This window comes from Acipenser ruthenus, unplaced genomic scaffold (genome assembly GCF_902713425.1).
Source record: "Acipenser ruthenus unplaced genomic scaffold, fAciRut3.2 maternal haplotype, whole genome shotgun sequence".
Classification (NCBI taxonomy): domain Eukaryota; kingdom Metazoa; phylum Chordata; class Actinopteri; order Acipenseriformes; family Acipenseridae; genus Acipenser; species Acipenser ruthenus.
The window spans coordinates 45,001-66,744 of record NW_026708163.1 but is presented as its reverse complement, the minus strand read 5'-3'; the positions used below and the strand labels follow the sequence as shown (position 1 = coordinate 66,744).

The following is a 21,744-nucleotide window of genomic DNA, read 5'->3' as shown; positions in this document are numbered from 1 at the left end:
CCAAACAGTATAAAGTAAACATTTCGCCCCGCCTAAGTTAATTTTCCAGTGATTAGTATTTTAATGCCGGGGTGTATAAAGCACTAGGCGAGGCGACAAACAAACAGACATGTCCTGGTTCGTTTGCTTAATATGTTTCTTGATTTTGTATATGTTTAGAAGTGAGAACCAAGGCAGTGTGAAGTAGTGGTTAGGGTGCTAGACTCTTGACCGGAGGGTCGTGGGTTCAATCCCAGGTGGGGGACACTGCTGCTGTACCCTTGAGCAAGGTACTTTACCTAGATTGCTCCAGTAAAAACCCAACTGTATAAATGGGGAATTGTATGTACAAATAATGTTATATCTTGTAACAATTGTAAGTCGCCCTGGATAAGGGTGTCTTCTAAGAAATAAATAATACTAATGTAAAGACACACATTTCCAGTGTCTTCCATGTTGAAACGAGGGTTGGTTCACATGTCACATACATGTATTATGCACTTTCCACTGTATTTAATGTATTATACATTTATTTTCTATAGCATGTATTATGTATTTCTCTGTATTTAAAGTATTATGGATTTTCTTGTTGTTACTGTATCTTGTAAAGTGCTTTGTGATGGTGGTCCACTATGAAAGGCGCTATATAAAATAGATAGATAGATTGATTGATAAGTAGGGTTAAAATGTGAAGTGTTTCTTAATGGTCTCATTGAGAGGAGTGTGCTGGTTCTGCATGTGTTACTGTAGACATTAATCAACTTGAGGTGGGAATGCAACTAGTTCAGTCACTGTGAGTTAATATTGGTTGAATTAGTAAAGTTTTATGTAGGATAAGCAGCTCAAAGTGATGAATCAGTGAGTAACGCTTCACTGTAATCTAATTACATTTTTGAATAACTCATAAATGTAATCTGATTACATTTTTCTGATTACATTTTCAGTAATTTGTAACTGTAGTCTGATTACATTTTTTGAGTAACTTGTAACTGTAATCTGATTACATCTTTGAGTAACCTGTAACTGTAATCTGATTACATTTTTTTTCAGTAACTCGTAACTGCAGTGGCTCCTGTTTCAGAGAGGTAACGGAAAGGGTTCAGTCGTGCGTGAAAAAATAAGGTAAGTACTTTTTTTCCCAACATTGCAAATAATTTACAATGTATTTTCTTCCACAGATTCACCCCTTATCATTATACATATAATCATGCTGGCATATAATAACCCTATCAAAAAAAAATAGAATTTCCAAAGCAGTATTTATTGAAGACAGCAGCAAAGTGAACGACAGAAATCCAAAAATAAATGATTTAAATACAAAGACACACAGAGATTCAAATGGAAAATGGCTTATAACATTGGATTCTACTTGTATATCATTGCATAAGCACATATAATTCAGTGTAACTCTCAATGCAGTTTTCAGAATGCAGTAAAGTTATGTAAGGGGTATTTACATAGACAGCAAAGTCTTGGTTTTCTGGTCAAGTCTGAGTTTTGCTCTTTCTTTCTTTATCTCTCACTTATGGAGCTCAGAAAAACAATGGTAAATATGCAGTATAATCACGGTACCACTGAATTCACACACACACAAAAAAGTTTAATTTAAAATAAGGCAAAAAGAAAATAGATATTTACAGATAACAGATAAACAAAATAATCTGGATAGATTTATATTTTCCCTGGACCAATAATAATAATAATAATAATAATAATAATAATAATAATAATAATAATAATAAATTGAGCTACCATATGACTCTGTGTGCACTCGGACAGTTAGCTCTTGTTTAGAATTGAATTTACTTATTACTTAGGCTGTATATGGAAAATGAGTTATATATTAATAAACACAATCAATGCTGTTTGTAATGGGCAGACAGCATTTGGTGTCTGCTGTCTTTTAATTCTTACAAAATTATTGGTTATTTTTTTTGTTCACTCTCTTCAAAAGAGCTTGAGTGTACCTTCGGAATTCATAGTGTAGAAATAAAAACTGGGGCACCCAAAGCTTTGAGAACTATGCAGAACAAGGCAGTTAGCATGTTGATTATGAAAATGAGTCATTTTAGAAAGATGTTTCAAATGACTCAAGACCACAGGCAGTGCAATTCTGCGGGTAACGGAATTCCTCGGAAAATCGCGGAATTGGAAGTCTCCCGCGGAATTCGCAGTCTTCCACAGATTCTCCACATTCTGCAGCTGCATCATCATCATCATAATGATTATATAAACAGATTAGCTGTTCCCTTCTAGTGTGGTTCACTAGGGGTGTTTGTTTTGTCTCCTTAAAAAAGTCGGAGCTCATTAAAGGCTGGAATCGGAGCTTTGAAAATACAGCTCGATAAGAAATCTCGCTGTGACGTGATGTTTTTGATTGACGGCTTCTAAAAAGATGTTACTGAAATCATATTAAATCGGAAGAAGTATTTGACCCATATATAGGATTATGTGAGCTTGATTTCCATTTTTATAACCCGTTATGAATACACTAAACACATAATATGCTCTAGTCATAACACACTTCTGATTTACAGTATGACAAGATCTGTGCTCGTATCCCAGGTCCAGAAAAATGGGTAAAGCTTCTCGGTGAAGACGTCAGTGAAAGTATAGAGAAGAGTTCCGCTCTCTACGTCGTAAAAGGAGAGCCGCCCTTCATCGTACACCAGACTGACCCCCACCTTCTGGACCTTCAACCCCGGGGCTAGAGATGTCAGGGGGTCAGTCAGGGCCCATAACTGGTCTCCGTACCACCACAGAGTCCAGTACCCATCCCGGGGGAGCATGCTGAACTCCCCCTTCCTCTGGGCAGAGGCTCTGGCGACTCCCAGCTTCCAGTGCTGGTTCTCCCCCACGTCCACCTCCCAGAAGTGGCGCCCTGAGGTGAAGCCCTCCTGGCCCACGGCACATTCCCAGTAATCGAACCTCTCGGGGTTGTCGTCGGAGACGGCCCGCGTTTCATCGCCCAGTCGGAGCCGCTTTCCATCCCGGGACAGTATCAGTTTGGGGTACGCCGTGTAGGGGTCCAGAACCACTCCGTCTGTGGAGAACAGAGGAGATATAGCTATGTGGTATTGCAGGACAGAGATAGATGTTGCTGTTGTTTTAAATCTTGTTATCGTGAGACGTGGGACGGTTTCAATAAACAAAGGCAGATTTTTTTTTTAAATAAGAACATAAAAGTTTGAGAACGAGAAAAGGCCATTCAGTCCATCAAGGCTCATCCCCTTGTTAGCACACCATTCTCCCCTACTGGGGGGAACTCATTAAAAACACTAGCCTTTTTTTAAACTTTCCCAGTGTTTTAGATCCTACTGTGTTACCTGGTAGGCTATTCCATGCATTTATAAAAAAGGTTTCCTGCCTTCTGTTCTAAACTCTAATCGGCTTCCATTTCTGCCCTCTGGATCTTCTCTCTGTGCTAAACTTGAAGTTGTGTCTTGGACTTTAACCAGACCATTTATGATGTTTTAGACTTCAGTCCCTTTTTTCCCTTCTTTTTATAAGAACGTAGAGTGAGTCTTAAATCTGTGCTTGATCCTTTCTTTCTTGATTTGACATAAATGCAAGATCATGTCATATAACCTGGACCTCTTTGTAGATATCACATTGTTGGCTGCATTTTATAATATTCATTCTAATCGTTTTTTTTTTAACTTTTAATTTAGTTAATAAAGTGTTACCTTTTGGAGACTGATCCTTGCTGGAATCTAAAAAAAAAATAATAATAGATTGTTTCAATTCAATTAGAGTTCAGTTCTGAATAATCCTCTGATGTGATTTAGTGCTGACCTTCATTGGGTGAAATTCATTTATTTTTTTGCATGCAATACTTGTTCTTTAATATTACCATCAAAACTATGCTCGGGATAAAATTAAAAAATACTTGCTAACCAACCAGCGTTCCAGTTTTCAGAGTGTTGTATTCACTTGATGACAGGACTACAGCTATGCATCATCAACACCCTCTATATAGAATGAACTCCCTCAGCTTCATAGAGTCCAATGAAAGCTGCTGAATAATGTTCCCTTGTTAACATATTGAATTCCACCCCCTCTATATAGAATGAACTCCCTCAGCTTCATAGAGTCCAATGAAAGCTGCTGAATAATGTTCCCTTGTTAACATATTGAATTCCACCCCCTCTATATAGAATGAACTCCCTCAGCTTCATAGAGTCCAGTGAAAGCTGCTGAATAATGTTCCCTTGAAAAACAGAAAAATGTGACATTACCGAAATCTCACACAAAATACTGTGTATTTTGTAGTTTATTTTGATTACATTATGATAAATAAAATATCTAAATTATGTTCATATTTTTTTAAGTGAATCATAGAATTCTAGGTGATGCAAAACCTTTGGTCAGAGCTGTAAGTCTTTCTCCCAATATTAGGAAGCCAATGTAGATTATCTAAGGAAAATAAAATTGTTACCTTACCTACTGAAGAATGCTGCTGTCTGGCTTCCACAGAGTCTAACAGAGGAACACATATAGAGATAAGGAGTTCAATATTCAATCAAGGATCAATATTGTCTAGAATCCTATTATTCTGTGATTTCTAAAATGCAAAACTGTACATAGAGAACTTGAAACGCTACTGACCTAACATAATAATACTAGTAATAATACTAATAATAATAATACTAATAATAATAATAATAATAATAATAATAATAATAATAATAATTATTATTATTATTATTATTATTATTATTATTATTATTATTATTATTAATAGTAAAGTCATTTAGCAGACGCTTTTATCCAAAGCGATTTACAGAGACTAGGGGGATGAACTCTGCATCATCAACAACTGCTGCTGCTTCTGCTGCAGAGTCACTTCCAATAGGAGCTCGTTTGTTTAACGTCTCATCCGAAGGATGGAGCACAAGGAGGTTCAGTGACTTGCTCAGGGTCACACACACACAGGGAGTCAGTGGCTGAGCTGGGTGATTTGAACCTCCTGGTATCAAGACCCTTTTTTTACCACTGGGCCACCAAACCTAATTCCTATGAACCTCACTGCCCACTAGCTGTACTTTAAACATCAAAAATATGTCTGATACATTTTATTCGATCCTCAGGTTTATTTGTTCGCAGTCAAAACTGCGATTGCAAATATGAAAGAAGAAAACACCTTACCGATGCGATCAGAAAACACCACAGCTGGTTTCTCTGTAGAGAAGCGAGAGACAACGTTTCAGAAGTTGAACCACACACCTCCACAATCTGATGAGTTATAGAGTGGAGTAATTGACTTCTTCATGTCTCTCCTTTCGTTGTAGCAGCACTAACACTTATTTCTCAAACATGTATCCTTATAATCCGTCACTAGTCAAGAGAGCGGTCGCCACTAGGACTCGGCCAAGCAACTGAGGGCAGCGTTGGCGTGCAGTGCATTATGGGTGATCTCAAGCAGAGAGGAGAAAGCGGAGTCTGATAGTACAGCACATTTAAAGAGCTGGTTCTGTGAGATTCATCTCATTTCTCAGTCGTGATCTCGTTTCCGATGGACTATCAAATAGTTTTCTGTTCTGACATTAGGATTGTCGTAGAGTGGCTGTTTTCATTTATTTTGTTACTGTATACAGTAGTAGGCCACCCCTGCTTTTCAAACCTGAGTCAGGTCACTGGGCTGAACCATTTGAGAATGTGGCTTACCGAAACGCTCTGAATAGACTGGGGCAAACTTCTCTGTAAAGAAAACACAGTAAAACAGTAAGTGTGTAAACGGGAATTCATAATGTGAATGATCAGATTATTATTATTATTATTATTATTATTATTATTATTATTATTAGTAGTAGTAGTAGTAGTAGTAGTAGTAGTAGTAGTAGCAGTAGTAGTAGTAGTAGTAGTAGTAGTAGTAGTAGTTTTAAACTTGAAATAAAATCAAAAATCAAACTAAGGGCAAACAAAGGAGCACACGGCTTGTGCTCCCTGCCTGCCCTTCCCCCACTCTGCACACAGCAGAGATGGGGGATTTTTTTTAAACAAAACGATTTTTAAAACAAAAACGAAAACAGTTTTATAAATGAAAATAATATTAATAAAAAGACAAAAATTAAACCTTTACGGTAAAATTAAAAGGTTAATTAAGGATTGTTTTTTAAAAAGAAGGAAAAATAAAGGAAAGAAGAATCTCTTCTGCACTTGCTTACGCAGGCAAGTGCAGGGAGAGAAAGGAAAAACTAAAAAAATGTTTTTTATAAAAATAAAACCACTAAATCAGTGGTTACTAAATAAGTTTTTAACAAAAAAGGTGAACCACTACTTTAGATAAACTAAATTGTAAAATGTTTTCCAAAATTAAAAGTTTAAATAACTGTTTTAATTGTTTTTCATTTGAAAACTGAGGAGCTCTGAAAAGTGCGACCTCTCAGTAGTAGTGGTAGTATTATTAAATAAATGTAATATTAAGAAAATAAAAAGCTTACCGAAACTAGAAGAATAGGCAGAGTCTGGTTCTTCTGTCAAGAAAACACAGAGAGATCCTTTTGTTGACTTTAATGCGAGTTTACCTCTGCTTTAGCCTGACGACATTTTAAAGGGTTTTTAACTGGCTCGTTCAAATATTTAATTACCGGGAAAAATGTTTTTAATTGATACACGTTCTTGATGGACAAGCATCCCAGGATGCATTGCAAAAATACATCGCTCATGCTTTAATTTAAAGGGTCACTTTTTTTAGTTTATTGACTGTTAAGAAACCTTGACCGTTTGGAGCTCAGGGTTCTACATTAAGATCTTTATAAATGAATGTAAAGGGTCAGGGTTGTGTGCTGCACTGCACTGCCCCCTGCTGGTGAGAGGAGGTTAAACTCTACAGAACCACGGATGCAGATGAGCCCGGCTCTCTCGCACAGCGGTTAAGACACTCGCTGGCTCACAGGGGCCAGAGCTTCACTCTTTACAGACAGCACCAGATCTTTTAAAATACAAATAAAAAATAAAATCTTACCGAATTGTTCAGAAAATGTGGGGGCTTTGTGTTCTGTAATGAAAGCACAGAGAGAAGGTTCATGTGTTTCTCATCCATACACTGAAAACACTGAGAGAGACTTCTGGAGGAAACGTTTGTCACTGAATTTACACTGAAGACGCTGAGAAAGACTTTTAGTGGAAACGTTTGCCATTGAATTTACACTGAAGACGCTGAGAGAGACTTCTTGAGGAAACGTTTGCCGTTGAATTTACACTGAAGACCCTGAGAAAGACTTTTAGTGGAAATGTTTGCCGTTGAATTTACACTGAAGACGCTGAGAGAGACTTCTAGTGGAAACGTTTGCTATTCAATTTACACTGAAGACACTGAGAAAGACTTCTAGTGGAAACGTTTGCCATTGAATTTACACTGAAGACGCTGAGAAAGACTTCTAGTGGAAACGTTTGCCATTGAATTTACACTGAAGACACTGAGAAAGACTTCTAACGGAAACGTTTGTCATTGAATTTTAGTTCCTTTGAGTATTTCTAAATTCAGACCTACAGAGTTATTTTTTCACTGATCATTTTAGAAACATTTATAAGAATCACATATTTTTAATAAGAAAATGAAATACAAACTTACCTAAATGTTTAGTATACGCAAGGGTGGGTGCCTCTATAAAGAAAACACAGAGAATTTCATTTTTAGACCGTGAAACAACACCTTTTTTTAGAACAAAAAACTACAGCACTAGTTATATGGAGTACACATTTTAAATAGATGAACCAAAAAATAAATAAATGAAATCAAAAGTTTACCGAGATGCTCAGGATAAGTTGGAGTGGGTTTCTCTGTAATGAAATCAGAGGGCATTTTTTTTATTAAAAAATGGATAAGGATAAATGTAGTCCCAGGGGTTGATACAGGACTACATCCCCCAGAATGCCTTCATACAGACTTCTAATAAAGTTTTTAAACCTAATTCCAACCCCCATGGCATTCTGGGGCATGTAGTCCTGTAGCTGTGTGTTTCTGTAATACAATCATGTGTGATTGTGTTCAGTAAGTGGATCCTTTATTATTATTATTATTATTATTATTATTATTATTATTATTTAGTAGTAGTAGTAGTAGTAGTAGTAGTATTAAATAAATGTAACATTAAGAAAATATAAAAGCTTACCGAAACTAGACGAATAGGCAGAGTCTGGTTCTTCTGTCAAGAAAACACAGAGAGATCCTTTTGTTGACTTTAATGCAAGTTTACCTCTGCTTTAGCCTCACGACATTTCAAAGGGTTTTTAACTGGCTCGTTCAAATATTTCATTACCGGGAAAAATGTTTTGTAATTGATACACATTCTTGAAAGGCAAGCATCCCAAGAAAACACAGAGAATTTCATTTTAAATAGATGAACCAAAAAATAAATTAATTAAATCAAAAGTTTACCGAGATGCTCAGGATAAGTTGGCGTGGGTTTCTCTGTAATGAAATCAGAGGGGAGAGCATTTGATTAAAACATGTATACATCAAAATTTATATTGTGGTAGAGGAGGGGGAGGATAAGGAGAAATGTAGTCCCAGGGGTTGATACAGGACTACATCCCCCAGAATGCCTTCATACAGACTTCTAATAAAGTTTTCAGATCTGTTTTGTACACCTGCCTGCTTAATTACAGACAGGTGTCCCTCATTCCATTAGAATGCGGTGTTTCCCCTCCTGGCTCTAATCACAAACCCCAAGGCATTCTGGGGGATGTAGTCCTGTAATCAAACCCCTGGACTACATCTTTGCTTATTCTCTCCCTACTCTGACTATATATATATATATATATATATATATATATATATATATATATATATATATATATATATATATATATATATATATATATACTGTATAATGTCCAGTAAGCATATCTATTATTATTATTATTATTATTATTATTATTATTATTATTATTATTTTGTCAGACCCCTGCTTTATCCCAGGCGACTCACACAGGTGTTACAGAGCAGTACAGGGTTACAATGCAAGATTCATGTTTAAATACACTAATACGAATACAATATGAACTAGGATGCAGCGAGTTAGGATTACCTCGTTTGCATACTTTTTAGCAGCTGAAGTATCCTTCAGAATAAGAAATTAAAATAAGAGAATGGAAATCGTATCGAAGCGTTCCAGAAGGGCTTTGATCTCTGGAAACCATGCAGAAGACCTCGCTACCCCGAAATTCATTTTAAAACTTTTTAAAACTGCACCCCAAGTTTGGAGAAAGACTGCCAGCAGACTTACCTAGTGTAGACAGTGGCTTCGTATCTCCCCTAGCACCTAATACAAAAAAACCAAAAAATATATATACATATTTTATTCAATTTTTGATAAGAGTGTGTGCTAATACTCGTAATTGATCGGCTGGTATTAAATCAATCATTAATATCGATTTCAAAACGAGAAACGCTGTCCTTCCCTCACCTTTACAATTGATGACTTTTCTCATATCAATAAGAAACTCCCTACAGACCACATCTTAACTTCTAAGACACAGAGATATGTATTAAGAGAGCCTCTGATGGAGGTAAAACAGACAGAACTCTCGCCCCCCCAGCATCAAAGACTATATTTAGGAAGGCTGCAAAAAAAAAATGAGAATTCAAATCTTACCGAAATATCTGTAAAACGGGCTCTTGTCTATAAAGAAAGAGCAGAGAATATTTGATCAGTGTTGTTCACTCCGACGAAATGTTGTAATAATATATCTTTAATAAAATCAGTGTAAACAAAAATAGAAACCAGTATGATAATTTGACCTCACCGTACAGTTTCTTCATCATGTCGCTACCTGTAAAGAAAGCACAGAGATGATTTCATTACAGACGCTGAAATGACTGACTTGCATTTTTTGGGAATCGATAGCCCTTTTTTTAAATAGCCAATAAAAAAACATAGCCTCTTTTGTGCCATAGATAGCCCCACTTAAGATTGCTAGCCTCTTTTGTGAAATCGATAGCCCCTCTTAAAAAATGGAAACCTCTTTTTTTGAAATCGATAGCCCCTCTTAAAAAATTGCTAGTCCCTTTTGTGTAATCGATAGCCCCTCTTAAAAAATGGAAACCTCTTTTGTGAAATCGATAGCCCCTCTTAAAAAATTGATAGCCCCTTCTGTGAAATCGATAGCTCCTCTTAAAAGATTGCTAGCCCCTTTTGAGAAATCGATAGCACCTCTTAAAAAATTGCTAGCCCCTTTTGAGAAATCGATAGCACCTCTTAAAAAATTGCTAGCCCCTTTTGAGAAATCGATAGCACCTCTTAAAAAATTGCTAGCCCCTTTTGTGAAAGCAATAGCCCCTCTTAAGAAATTGCTAGCCCCTTTTGTGAAATCGATAGCCTCTTTTAAAGAACCGAACCCCCTTTTTTGAAAATCTTCAGAATGTAATGACGCACACATTATTGAGGAGTTGTAATAGGGCAGCAGTGTGGAGTAGTGGTTAGGGCTCTGGAACGGAGGGTCGTGGGTTCAATCCCAGGTGGGGGAGACTGCTGCTGTACCCTTGAGCAAGGTGCTTTACCTAGATTGCTCCAGTAAAAACCCAACTGTATAAATGGGTAATTGTATGTAAAAATAATGTGATATCTTGTAACAACTGTAAGTCGCCCTGGATAAGGGCGTCTGCTAAGAAATAAATAATAATAATTCCTAGTTTTGATTGACAGCTGCAAAAATGACCTTTTTTTGATGAATGAATGAACTGCGTTTTGCAAGAAAGTGAAAACCATACCGTAGAGTTTAGAAAAGGAGATAGTTATCTATTGAGAAAGCATAGAGAGAATTGAATTCTTCAGAACGCACTCTGTCGCTGATCCAAATGCAGGTTTACTGTTTGATTCTAAAGCAGAGGGAACGCGAAGCCCCTTCCTCAGGAACAGCGGGGGCTTGAAACCTGGTTCCAGGAGACCCCCGTCCGACGGGAGACCTAGTTTGAGGTTTGCTGTATCAAACCCCAAGTCTCCCTGCCTGGTGCGCCGCGCAGTGGCCTGAAACCAGGTTCTAAGCCACAGAAAGCGGCCCCGTGTTCCCCTCGGTTTAAGCTGACTAGTATTAAACTTACCTTTGAGATTACGCAGTTTATCTGTAACAGCTGACACTGGTGGGAGAAAAAAACTGCAGTTAGCTTCATGATGTAAAAGGAATATCAAATAAAATAAAGAATATCTGGATACTAAACCGATACTAAACCCTGTCTTTGCGCCTAGACAGAACGTACAGTTTACTTCACGCAGTTTTTCAGCCATTCCAGATACTGACAAAAAACTAAATTTGGAAATTAAAATTGAAAAACATTCACTGTCCTCCAACCTTGACATCATATATACAGTTCTGGGTTTAGCATCATCATCACCCTCTATATAGAATGAACTAATTCTGCTTCATGAAGTCGAATGAACCCTGCTGAATAAATGCAACGTTAACATATTGAATTACACACCGAGCGCTTTGTAGTTTTCCATTTACTTAACAAAAAACTGAAATGTGATATTTTTCGAAATCTAACTTGAAATACTACTGTACTACTATTATGGCTTCCGGTAGATTTTTTTTAATTTTTTGCAACTGCTGCTGCTGCTGCTGAGTCACTTCCAATAGGACCTCGTTTATTTTCCGTTTCATTTTGGCTGTTTATAAACTTACCGAATGAACTGTGTTGGTTCTGCGCATTCACCGGGACTGACAAAAACAAAAGAGAGTCAGCCTTATTTCAGTGGCTTTTTTCTGTTGAAATCATATACCTCAACAATATTGTTATTAAAAGCTTTGTTTTTAGATTGATTTAAAAGTTGATATTGTTGACTGCCCTCTGGTGGTCAAGCGGTGCATTACACCGCACCCGCTCTAGTTTTAGCGACCCTCCGACCACGTTGAACAAAAAAAAAAAATTGACAGCCTTACCTAAATTCTCTGAAAGCACATCATTAACTATAAAGAAGGCAAAAAAACACATTGTTTGAGTTTCATGGAAAGAAACAAGATCAAATCGTGTTGTAATAAAAATCACATTCTAGTTGCTGTTCACCTCAAACACAAAATCTGCCTCTGAACTGAATCAACGGCCCTTTATAAAAGCAGACCACGTTTTTTATAAAGCACGGTGCTATTGCAGGTGCCTCATGCTTTCCCCATGGTTATACTGGCTGGTCATGTTTCTCCCTATGCTTTGCCATACCTCGCTGTCATTTACAATGCTTGCCTGTTCTTTACCAGACCTCTCTGTGCTTTACAATGCTTGCCTATGCTTTACCAGACCTCTCTGTGCTTTACAATGCTTCCCTATGCTTTACCAGGCCTCTCTGTGCTTTACAATGCTTCCCTATGCTTTACCAGACCTCTCTGTGCTTTACAATGCTTCCCTATGCTTTACCAGACCTCTCTGTGCTTTACAATGCTGCCCTATGCTTTACCAGACCTCTCTGTGCTTTACAATGCTGCCCTATGCTTTACCAGACCTCTCTGTGCTTTACAATGCTTCCCTATGCTTTACCAGACCTCTCTGTGCTTTACAATGCTTCCCTATGCTTTACCAGACCTCTCTGTGCTTTACAATGCTTCCCTATGCTTTACCAGACCTCTCTGTGCTTTACAATGCTTCCCTATGCTTTACCAGACCTCTCTGTGCTTTTCAATGCTTCCCTATGCTTTACCACACCTCTCTGTGCTTTATAATGCTTCCCTATGCTTTACCACACCTCTCTGTGCTTTACAATGCTTCCCTATGCGTTACCATTGTTTTAATACACTTTTTATAAAAGGGACCTGTGTGATCAAAATGATCGTCACCATTCTACTTACACCTGTTCCCTTTGGAGCTCAGAGAGTCTTGATATGTTTTCTCCCCTGTTCCCAAAAGGAGACATACTATTAGTTATCATATCAGGGAATGCACAGAATTCAAGCTAATCTACCACACGTTTTCACTGGTAGCAAAGAATGCAATTAACATGATTTTTTCAAAAACAGACCTCCAGACTATAGGTGGCGCCGGTGCTAACTGCTGGCTGACCTCACAAAGATGGTTGAGGTAATCCTTAAAGGCTGTCATCTTTGTGAGGTCAGATAAGGTCAAAGTGGTGGGTATATAGGGAACTGCCTCCTCTGACCTCACAAAGATGGCGGCCTTAATATATTTTGAGATTTCACACGCACACAAATCAAAACTACAGATGCAATGGGGGTATTTTACTAAATGTGCACACGGCTGTATTACAGGAAACCTGGGCTGCACACTTACCTAGTCTGTTGTTAAGCTGGCCTGCACAGAAAAGAGAGAAAATCCATCAAACATCGTATCAAAAACTGGAGATCAGAGATATCACATAACCTGTAGAGCTCTGGCCAAAAGTGTTGCACCACCCTACAGAAGGAACACATTTTGCTTCTTAAAGTTGAATGAAAGCTGCTGAATAATGTTCCCTTGTTAACATATTGAATTCCACCCCCTCTATATAGAATGAACTCCCTCAGCTTCATAGAGTCCAATGAAAGCTGCTGAATAATGTTCCCTTGTTAACATATTGAATTCCACCCCCTCTGTATAGAATGAACTCCCTCAGCTTCATAGAGTCCAATGAAAGCTGCTGAATAATGTTCCCTTGTTAACATATTGAATTCCACCCCCCTCTATATAGAATGAACTCCCTCAGCTTCATAGAGTCCAATGAAAGCTGCTGAATAATGTTCCCTTGTTAACATATTGAATTCCACCCCCTCTATATAGAATGAACTCCCTCAGCTTCATAGAGTCCAATGAAAGCTGCTGAATAATGTTCCCTTGTTAACATATTGAATTCCACACCGCTTTGTATAGTTTTCCAAGAACGAAAAACTGACGATAATGTTCTAAATCTAACATAAAATACGACTGTACTACTATTACTGCTTCCGGTATAGACTTCTGCAGTATCGTTTCTTTGATTTACATGATGTTAAATAAAATATCTAAATTATGGACAGAAAGAGGGAGAGAGGGAGAGAGAGAGAGACTGAGAGAGAGAGAGAGAGAGAGAGAGAGAGACAGAGAGAGACAGAGAGAGAGAGAGAGACAGAGAGAGACAGAGAGAGAGAGAGAGACAGAGAGACAGGGAGAGAGAGAGAGAGAGACTGAGAGAGAGAGAGAGAGAGAGAGAGACAGGGAGAGAGAGAGAGAGATTTATTTTATGATGTCTCAATCCTAAAATCAATGCAAAACTTTTGTCCAGAGCTGTCTATCAGGCAGTTGACTGTTTCAAGTTTCAGTGGATGAAGCTGTGAATTACCTGCTATGCTGCCTCGCTTCTTAAAGGCGTAGGCGAAGACCGATAAGACAACAGCTGGAACTCCCAGTTTGGACAGGAAGGAGGCAGCCCGTGATATAAGGGAACCTGAATCTGGACAAAATTCAATAGTTTTTTTTTTTAATCCCTACAAATCGCCTGCGTGCTGAGAATCAGAACACATTACGCCATTCAAAAACCTGAGTGCACAGCTGCCTGCGTTAGGAACTACAGATCCCATCACTGTTGTTACTGGGGCAGAGGCATGCTGGGAGCTGTATTTTTTATTCCTTATTCTCTCTTTAGAAGTTTCCTGTTTTACACACACACAATATCTGTCCGTCACAGCTGCCTGCGTAAGGAACTACAAATCCCACCATCCCTCACTGTTACTGCTAGGGCAGAGGCATGCTGGGAGCTGTAGTTTGTTTTCCTTATTCAGTTGTTACACTGGCAACTAGCAGTTTGATAAAAATGACTGGCTCTTAAGTTTCACAATGCAAAAGAGAGCTCCAGTAAACTATGCAGGTAAACGGGTGTTTCCCCCTAGTTAACACACACCCGCGATTCAGTCAAGTTTTGAGAGTTCCTTACTGTCGTCTTTGACTTCTGCTGTCAAATCTTGTCCTGTTATCAGTCCTCTTCCCTCAGAAACAGGGACCCAATCATCAGAACCTAACTCCACCCCCTGCTCCAGGTACCCCGCAACAGAGCTGGCTTCAACGGACTCTAAAGAGAAACGAAATATTCTGTTACAGCCCGAACCAACCGGGACTACAAACCGCACGCCGCTCTGTTTAATAAGACCAAAAGAAGGACGTGTTTCAAAGCTTTCGTGGGAGCACTTTGCGCTGTGTGTGTTTGCAATTGCTGTGTGTGTGCATAGCAGTTACTTAGTAAATCCATGTGTGCTCACACATCATTACAATGTTATTATTTATTAGCAGACGCCCTTATCCAGGGCGACTTACAATTGTTACAAGATATCACATTATTTTTACATACAATTCCCCATTTACACAGTTGGGTTTTTACTGGAGCAATCTAGGTAAAGTACCTTGCTCAAGGGTACAGCAGCAGTGTCCCCCCACCTGGGATTGAACCCACGACCCTCCGGTCAAGAGTCCAGAGCCCTGACCACTACTCCACACTGCTCCATTATGCAGAATTGCTGTTATTTTGCAGAATTACTAGATTTAATATGTGTATGTGTGGCGTTATCTGTCGGTAACTCTCTCCGTTGTGTGTGTTTAATTACCGACATTGTCGTTGAACGAGAGATCCACTGGTAACTTCTCCAGCACTGAAACAAGGAGAGATATAGTTAATGAACAAGACATTTACACCTCGCTGTGTGTTGTAAATAACAACTCCATCCAGCCCGTTTTTTACTCACCGTTCTCCTGGATGCTTCTCAGGATGCTGTCCCCTTGTGGGAGGTACTTCTGAATGCCGCTCATTAACTTGCTCCGCAGGTCCGAGTGCGCCCCCTGCAGGCTGGTAAACTTATCGTGCACTGACGTCAGCTGCTCCTCGATCGCCACGTACCTCTCCTGCAGGGTGGAGTAATCCAGCTTCACCCCTTCTAGCTTCTGCACCAAATCTGTGTGGCTGTCGAGCAGGCTGCTGAACTCCGTGCTCGCCCTGGACATTTGGGAATCTAAAACACAGACACGCACAAAAATATATCCTGCTGATCAGATCCCCCGTCGCTCTTCTTCCCTTCTAAAAGTATACCACAGTGCGTTTGCAGCTTTCCCCTCCCTAAGATGTTTCCTACTATAGTTTAGTATGGTTTTTAAAATATGCTTTACCAGACCTCTCTGTGCTTTACAATGCTTCCCTATGCTTTACCAGGCCTCTCTGTGCTTTACAATGCTTCCCTATGCTTTACCAGACCTCTCTGTGCTTTACAATGCTTCCCTATGCTTTACCATACCGTATGGTAAAGCATAGGGAAGCATAGGGAAGCATTGCAAAGCACAGAGAGGTCTGGTAAAGCATAGGGAAGCACTGTAAAGCACAGAGAGGTCTGGTAAAGCATAGAGAAGCATTGTACAGCACAGAGAGGTCTGGTAAAGCATAGGGAAGCATTGTAAAGCACAGAGAGGTCTGGTAAAGCATAGGGAAGCATTGTAAAGCACAGAGAGGTGTGGTAAAGCATAGGGAAGCATTGTAAAGCACAGCGAGGAAAGGTAAAGCATAGGGAAGGATTGTAAAGCACAGAGAGGTCTGGTAAAGCATATTAAAAATACAGGGTAAACTGACGAAACACAGTTAAGCATTCAAGTAAAACTACAGTGCAAGAAACTAAGTCAAGCAGATAAACCTGTTTGAAAATCTGGAAAATTTTACATCCCCCACCCTTTGAGACATTTCTCCACCTGCTGCTCCCGATTACTCAGCGTTAACAAGACTGATATTACCATGCCAGCGTCCTTAACCCATTCACTACCAAATGCATCTAGTCTAGGAAATAAAATCTGAACACAAGCTGTATTTATTTACATGACTTTTGATACATTCTAAATCAATATTTCATCAATATTTTTGTTGCTATTTGTTACACTAGTAATTACACATAATAACATTGTAATGATGTGTAAGGACACACGAGTAACTGCCATGCAAACACACAGTCATTCGAGACTCTTAATGGAAGGTGTTACATGCTTTAAGAAGCAGGTTCCCGTGTGTTTTGCAGTTCTGAGAGTCCAGTACTCACAATGCAGTCCGGTTCCTGCTGTAACTGTGGTGAGGAGCAGAACGGCCAGGGCTTGCGTGGTCCGCTTGTAAAAATTCTCTTTCCCGCCAGATTCTTTCGAAGCTGAAGATAAAAGATCGTGAGAAAATTAACGAACGAGAGGAGGCGGATCAGCCCATCAGAGCTCGTCCGGTTCCCATAGCAGCTGATGGATCTCAGAACTCTGTGAAGGTCTTCAAGGATCCCGGTGATTCTGCATCAACATGGCTAGGTAACCCTAGACACCCCTTTCCGCCCCCTCTCTGTGTGGAGAAAAGATGTCTCCTTCCCTCTGTCTCCTAAGTTTGTCTCTCTCACTTCCTGTATCCCCTACATAAAGGTCAACCCCCAGTCAATATAAGTGAACCCCAATAGTCTGAATGCAGATGAATTCAAAGCTAATTAAAATGCCATTATGTATAGTTACAATGCACTAACTCTAACTCTAACCCTAACTCTAACCCTAGCCCTAACCCTAACTCTAACCCTAGCCCTAACCCTAACTCTATTCATAACACTAACCCTTTTCTGATACAAATCTGTACTGACATATATCATGCAAACAGATTGCCACATTAAGTCCATTGTAACTCTGCATAATAACATTGTAACGATATCTAAGCACACCTGTATTCACTAATTAACTACTATGTAAATACACAGTGATTATTGCATGCCACCTTCACAATCAAGTCTCTGTTGAAAAAAAGAGATTTGAATCTCAACGGCGCCTTCCTGGTTCAATCAGATCAAATCAAATCAGACAGATGGCTTATTTTGTTTCTGTCCTACATTAACCTTGCAATGGTAGAGGTTGCGTTCTGGTTCAGGTAGACAGATTTTGAAGGTAGGGTTGTTTGAAAGTGATCTTACTCTTCGATGTTGGGTCGGGTATATGCTGTCCCCCATTCTGTCCGGCTTGGTTCAGGATATTTCCCACCAGGTCACCGTTAAGCCCACCTCCCGGACTGGAGTTCCGCGGATCGAATCTGTTGCGTGTTTGGTTCATTCTGTCCGGACCGTCCCAAGTTTGGAATAACAGACGTTTTTCTCTGACTAGGAGCTGGTTTCTTGGAGAGAAATTTAAAAGTTAGATAACACCACACTGCTGTGACAGTAGTACTAACCAGGTGAAGACATTGGGAGGAGCTTTTTTTTAGCTGAAATGTCTGAGTTTATCTTTCTGAGTGTTTTTCTGACAACCCAAGACGAAACAGCACTGAACAGGAATGACCGTGCTGCTCCTGTCAGGTTTATCTGAGTTCTCAGAGGTGAGCTGATCACAATCTATGAAGGAGTGGAGGGCAGATCTCTCCCTGCTCCTGTCTGGTTTATCTGGCTGAATTCAAAACGAATGACTTGAGAACGCAGAGGAAGCGCAGAAGATGTTCAGGTGTTATCTCCGTGGGATTCAAACGATATTCAAAAGGAATTTTGCCGACTGTTATATCAAACGTCCCCTGTTTACATTATAGATTAAGAAAATCGCGGCAATATAACAATGTATAGCAGCGTTGAGAATGTAACCCGTTGTAATAGATTGGATTTTGTAAATTTCCATCTAAATATGTTTTTCTTTTGTTTGGTATGGTATACTAAATACAACCGTCCTTTGCAAATGCATGCTAAATATTTGAGATGGCATGCTGCCACATACCCGCTGTTGAAAGGCAGTATTGACGATACTGTCTGTTTTTTTTGGGGTGGGGTGGGGTGGGGTGGGGTGTGGGTGTGGGTGTGGGGGTGGGGGTGGGGGAGGGGGGGTTGTCACCTTAATGGAATGTAAGTAAACTGGAAAGGTAAAGTTTCTCTCAATGCACAGATTGCTGTTTTATATCAGTAACTACAAAGGCGCAGCGTCGTTCTTACATCATTTTCTTGTTCACTCTCTCTCTATATATGTGATAATGATCAGGATATAATTTTGTATTTAATCATATCCTGATGTAACTATCACTGACACTGTTATCTGCTCCGTTATTGAATCGTATTTTGTTATATTCTTGTACTTGCTAGAACTGAAGTCATTGTATTTATCTTGCTCTTAATTATTATTATTATTATTATTATTATTATTATTATTATTATTATTATTATTATTATTATTATTTATTTCTTAGCAGACGCCCTTATCCAGGGCGACTTACAATTGTTACAAGATATCACATTATTTTTACATACAATTCCCCATTTATACAGTTGGGTTTTTACTGGAGCAATCTAGGTAAAGTACCTTGCTCAAGGGTACAGCAGCAGTGTCTCCCGCCTGGGATTGAACCCACGGCCCTCCGGTCAAGAGTCCAGAGCCCTAACCGCTACTCCACACTTAATTGTATTAATACTTGTACTGTGATTCTTGAAATGTATTTTTGTTTACGACTCTAAGTCGCCCTGGATAAGGGCGTCTGCTAAGAAATAAATAAATAAATAAATATTAATAATAATAATAATAATAATAATAATAATAATAATAATAATAATAATAATAATATGTTTTTATTTATTTAATTTTTATAATTTCCATTAAACACACAGTCTGCAGTGTCTACAAGAAACACGTCCCTATTTATTTATTTATCGCAGCACTTCTGCATTTAAAAATATTCATGGTACGTTTTGGTATCTTAGTATTTTTTTGACGCCTGTCAATCACCCGTTACCCCTCCCCGTTCCTTTTGTCAAATGCCAGATCAGACATGCCGATCCATAATCAAGCGATGGATTACTGTTGCAACTCTGTCACATAACCCACTCACTCAAGTCTTGAAACAGACAGCAATCTGTGGGACCATCGCACTTACTTCTGTAAAATATTTTTGCCGGATACTTTTTACAATCATTTGCACATATTTGATGTGACGATTATCTATTCAGGAATGTACTACGCATGGGGAGACACACACTGCTCCCCCGACATCACAAGACTTTTTTAAAAAGCGTTTCACAGCCCTGAGTTGCAGTAACTACCTTATAGCTAACCCGGGGGTGACCCCCGAAAAATTAAGGGTTTTTAAGGCGTCCCTTTTGTCGACAGCTCCGGCCAAAAGTTTTGCATCCCTCTCTATATACATTTGTATTCACAAAGTCGAAACGTGTTCAATAATGGATATTGAATTACACACCAGCGCTTAGTTTCCTCCCCATTAGTGCTGCTGTTATGGCTGCCGGCGGTAGACTTTTGCGATATAATGTTGTAGTTTCTTTAATTGCACGGTGATGTTAAACAAAATATCTACATTCTCTTTATATAATAATTTTTTTAAGCAGTATCTCAGTCGTTAAATTCTTGAGGATGCAAAGCAGCCCCCATCTTCGCCCGAGCCTTTCAATTGAACATTTCCTCAAGAGAGACGCCTGAGAATCTAAAAAAACTTACCTGGCTGCCGGAGAAATGGTTTGTGGAGCAGGATGGTTAGAGACAGGTGTTTTCTGTGCAATGGCAGATATGGTGACGGGGCAGGTGTCAGACTGTGACTCACAGCCGTGCAATTAAAAACATTTTAAGGAACAGCGTTCGCTTTTCGCTTCGGGGCTGGGTTGGGTGACAGTTTGATTGTGTACTCCCTGAAACGGACTTCCAAATGCTCTGAAATCCTGTTTTGCTTGCCTGTCTGTTTTGTCTCTATACAGCCGTGTGCAAATGTATCTAAACACCTCTAGATGTGTCTTTGATATCTTTTATAAACCCACCTGCATGAAAACACCTCCGGGTGTGAGAATTTCAATCTCCGCTCAGTAATCAATGATATAGAAACTACAGGCGCTCCTGTGTGTGAAAATGTCAGACCGCTCTGTGCTTTAATCAGGCGTCTTAAACAGCTTCTGAAAAGTCTCCTGCGTTTACTATATGAGAGGTTTAGTACCTCTCTGCTTTACAATGGTCCCCTATGTTTTAGCCAGCCAGCGTTGCGCACACCCATCGCCATGGCAACACGAAGACGAAATGCCACGCCCTTATTCTTCACAGCTAGGGCGAACAGATAACACCGTGTTTGCAGAGGCGCTTTATCCTGTCAATTATCGAGTCAAAGGATTCTGAGATAGAAAGAAAGAAAGAAAGAAAGAAAGAAAGAAAGAAAGAAAGAAAGAAAGAGAAAGAAAACGCTCTGAATTGTAAAACAGGTAACAAGCCCGCTCCGCCTCGCACTGCCCTGCCCCGCCTCGTATGTTTTATTTAACATTATTATTATTATTATTATTATTATTATTATTATTATTATTATTATTATTATTATTATTATTATTTATTTCTTAGCAGACGTGCTTATCCAGGGCGACTTACAATTGTTACAAGATATCACATTATATTTACACACAATTCCCCATTTATACAGTTGGGTTTTTACTGGAGCAATCTAGGTAAAGTACCTTGCTCAAGGGTACAGCAGCAGTGTCCCCCACCTGGGATTGAACCCACGACCCTCCCGTCAAGAGTCCAGAGCCCTAACCACTACTCCACACTGATACAAAATTATATCGCAAAAAAAAAGTCTGTACCAGAAGCAATAATAATAATAATAATAATAATAATAATAATAATAATAATAATAATAATAATAATAATAATACTTGTTTCATGTTAGATTTCTAAATGTCATTTTTTTTTTTAAATTGTTGTCAGTATTTTTTATTTTTTTTTCTTCTGGTAAGTATTTGGTAAAATATATGTGGAATGTTTGGTATGGTAAGCATGCGCAGATCTCAGTGCGGATAGCATGCATGCTTACAATGGTGTTTGTAATTACAGAGAAAACACGGGCGTGGTCTGAGGGTGTTTTC

The 21,744-nt window shown here is 39.0% G+C and overlaps 1 protein-coding gene across 1 annotated transcript in view; it reads right to left on the bottom strand.

The window, feature by feature from the left end:
* Positions 1 to 1,462: 1,462 nt before the first annotated feature.
* LOC117410136 (uncharacterized) overlaps positions 1,463 to 21,744 on the bottom strand; it is a 21,695-nt gene continuing 1,413 nt past the window's right edge. Inside the window, exons 2-27 of the mRNA XM_059020145.1 lie at positions 17,839 to 18,035; positions 16,948 to 17,049; positions 15,619 to 15,882; positions 15,481 to 15,525; positions 14,817 to 14,951; positions 14,226 to 14,336; positions 13,202 to 13,222; positions 12,763 to 12,807; positions 11,866 to 11,892; positions 11,608 to 11,643; positions 11,183 to 11,218; positions 11,027 to 11,062; positions 9,733 to 9,759; positions 9,582 to 9,608; positions 9,213 to 9,248; positions 8,363 to 8,395; positions 8,097 to 8,129; positions 7,732 to 7,764; positions 7,556 to 7,588; positions 6,947 to 6,979; positions 6,423 to 6,455; positions 5,647 to 5,679; positions 5,128 to 5,160; positions 4,423 to 4,458; positions 3,666 to 3,692; positions 1,463 to 3,022 (exon numbers count right to left, since the gene is read on the bottom strand). Of these exons, the coding sequence (XP_058876128.1) occupies positions 2,511 to 3,022; positions 3,666 to 3,692; positions 4,423 to 4,458; positions 5,128 to 5,160; positions 5,647 to 5,679; positions 6,423 to 6,455; positions 6,947 to 6,979; positions 7,556 to 7,588; positions 7,732 to 7,764; positions 8,097 to 8,129; positions 8,363 to 8,395; positions 9,213 to 9,248; positions 9,582 to 9,608; positions 9,733 to 9,759; positions 11,027 to 11,062; positions 11,183 to 11,218; positions 11,608 to 11,643; positions 11,866 to 11,892; positions 12,763 to 12,807; positions 13,202 to 13,222; positions 14,226 to 14,336; positions 14,817 to 14,951; positions 15,481 to 15,525; positions 15,619 to 15,882; positions 16,948 to 17,049; positions 17,839 to 17,974 (1,923 nt within the window). The 5' untranslated portion in view covers positions 17,975 to 18,035 and the 3' untranslated portion in view covers positions 1,463 to 2,510. The remainder of the gene's footprint in view (positions 3,023 to 3,665; positions 3,693 to 4,422; positions 4,459 to 5,127; positions 5,161 to 5,646; positions 5,680 to 6,422; positions 6,456 to 6,946; positions 6,980 to 7,555; positions 7,589 to 7,731; positions 7,765 to 8,096; positions 8,130 to 8,362; positions 8,396 to 9,212; positions 9,249 to 9,581; positions 9,609 to 9,732; positions 9,760 to 11,026; positions 11,063 to 11,182; positions 11,219 to 11,607; positions 11,644 to 11,865; positions 11,893 to 12,762; positions 12,808 to 13,201; positions 13,223 to 14,225; positions 14,337 to 14,816; positions 14,952 to 15,480; positions 15,526 to 15,618; positions 15,883 to 16,947; positions 17,050 to 17,838; positions 18,036 to 21,744) is intronic.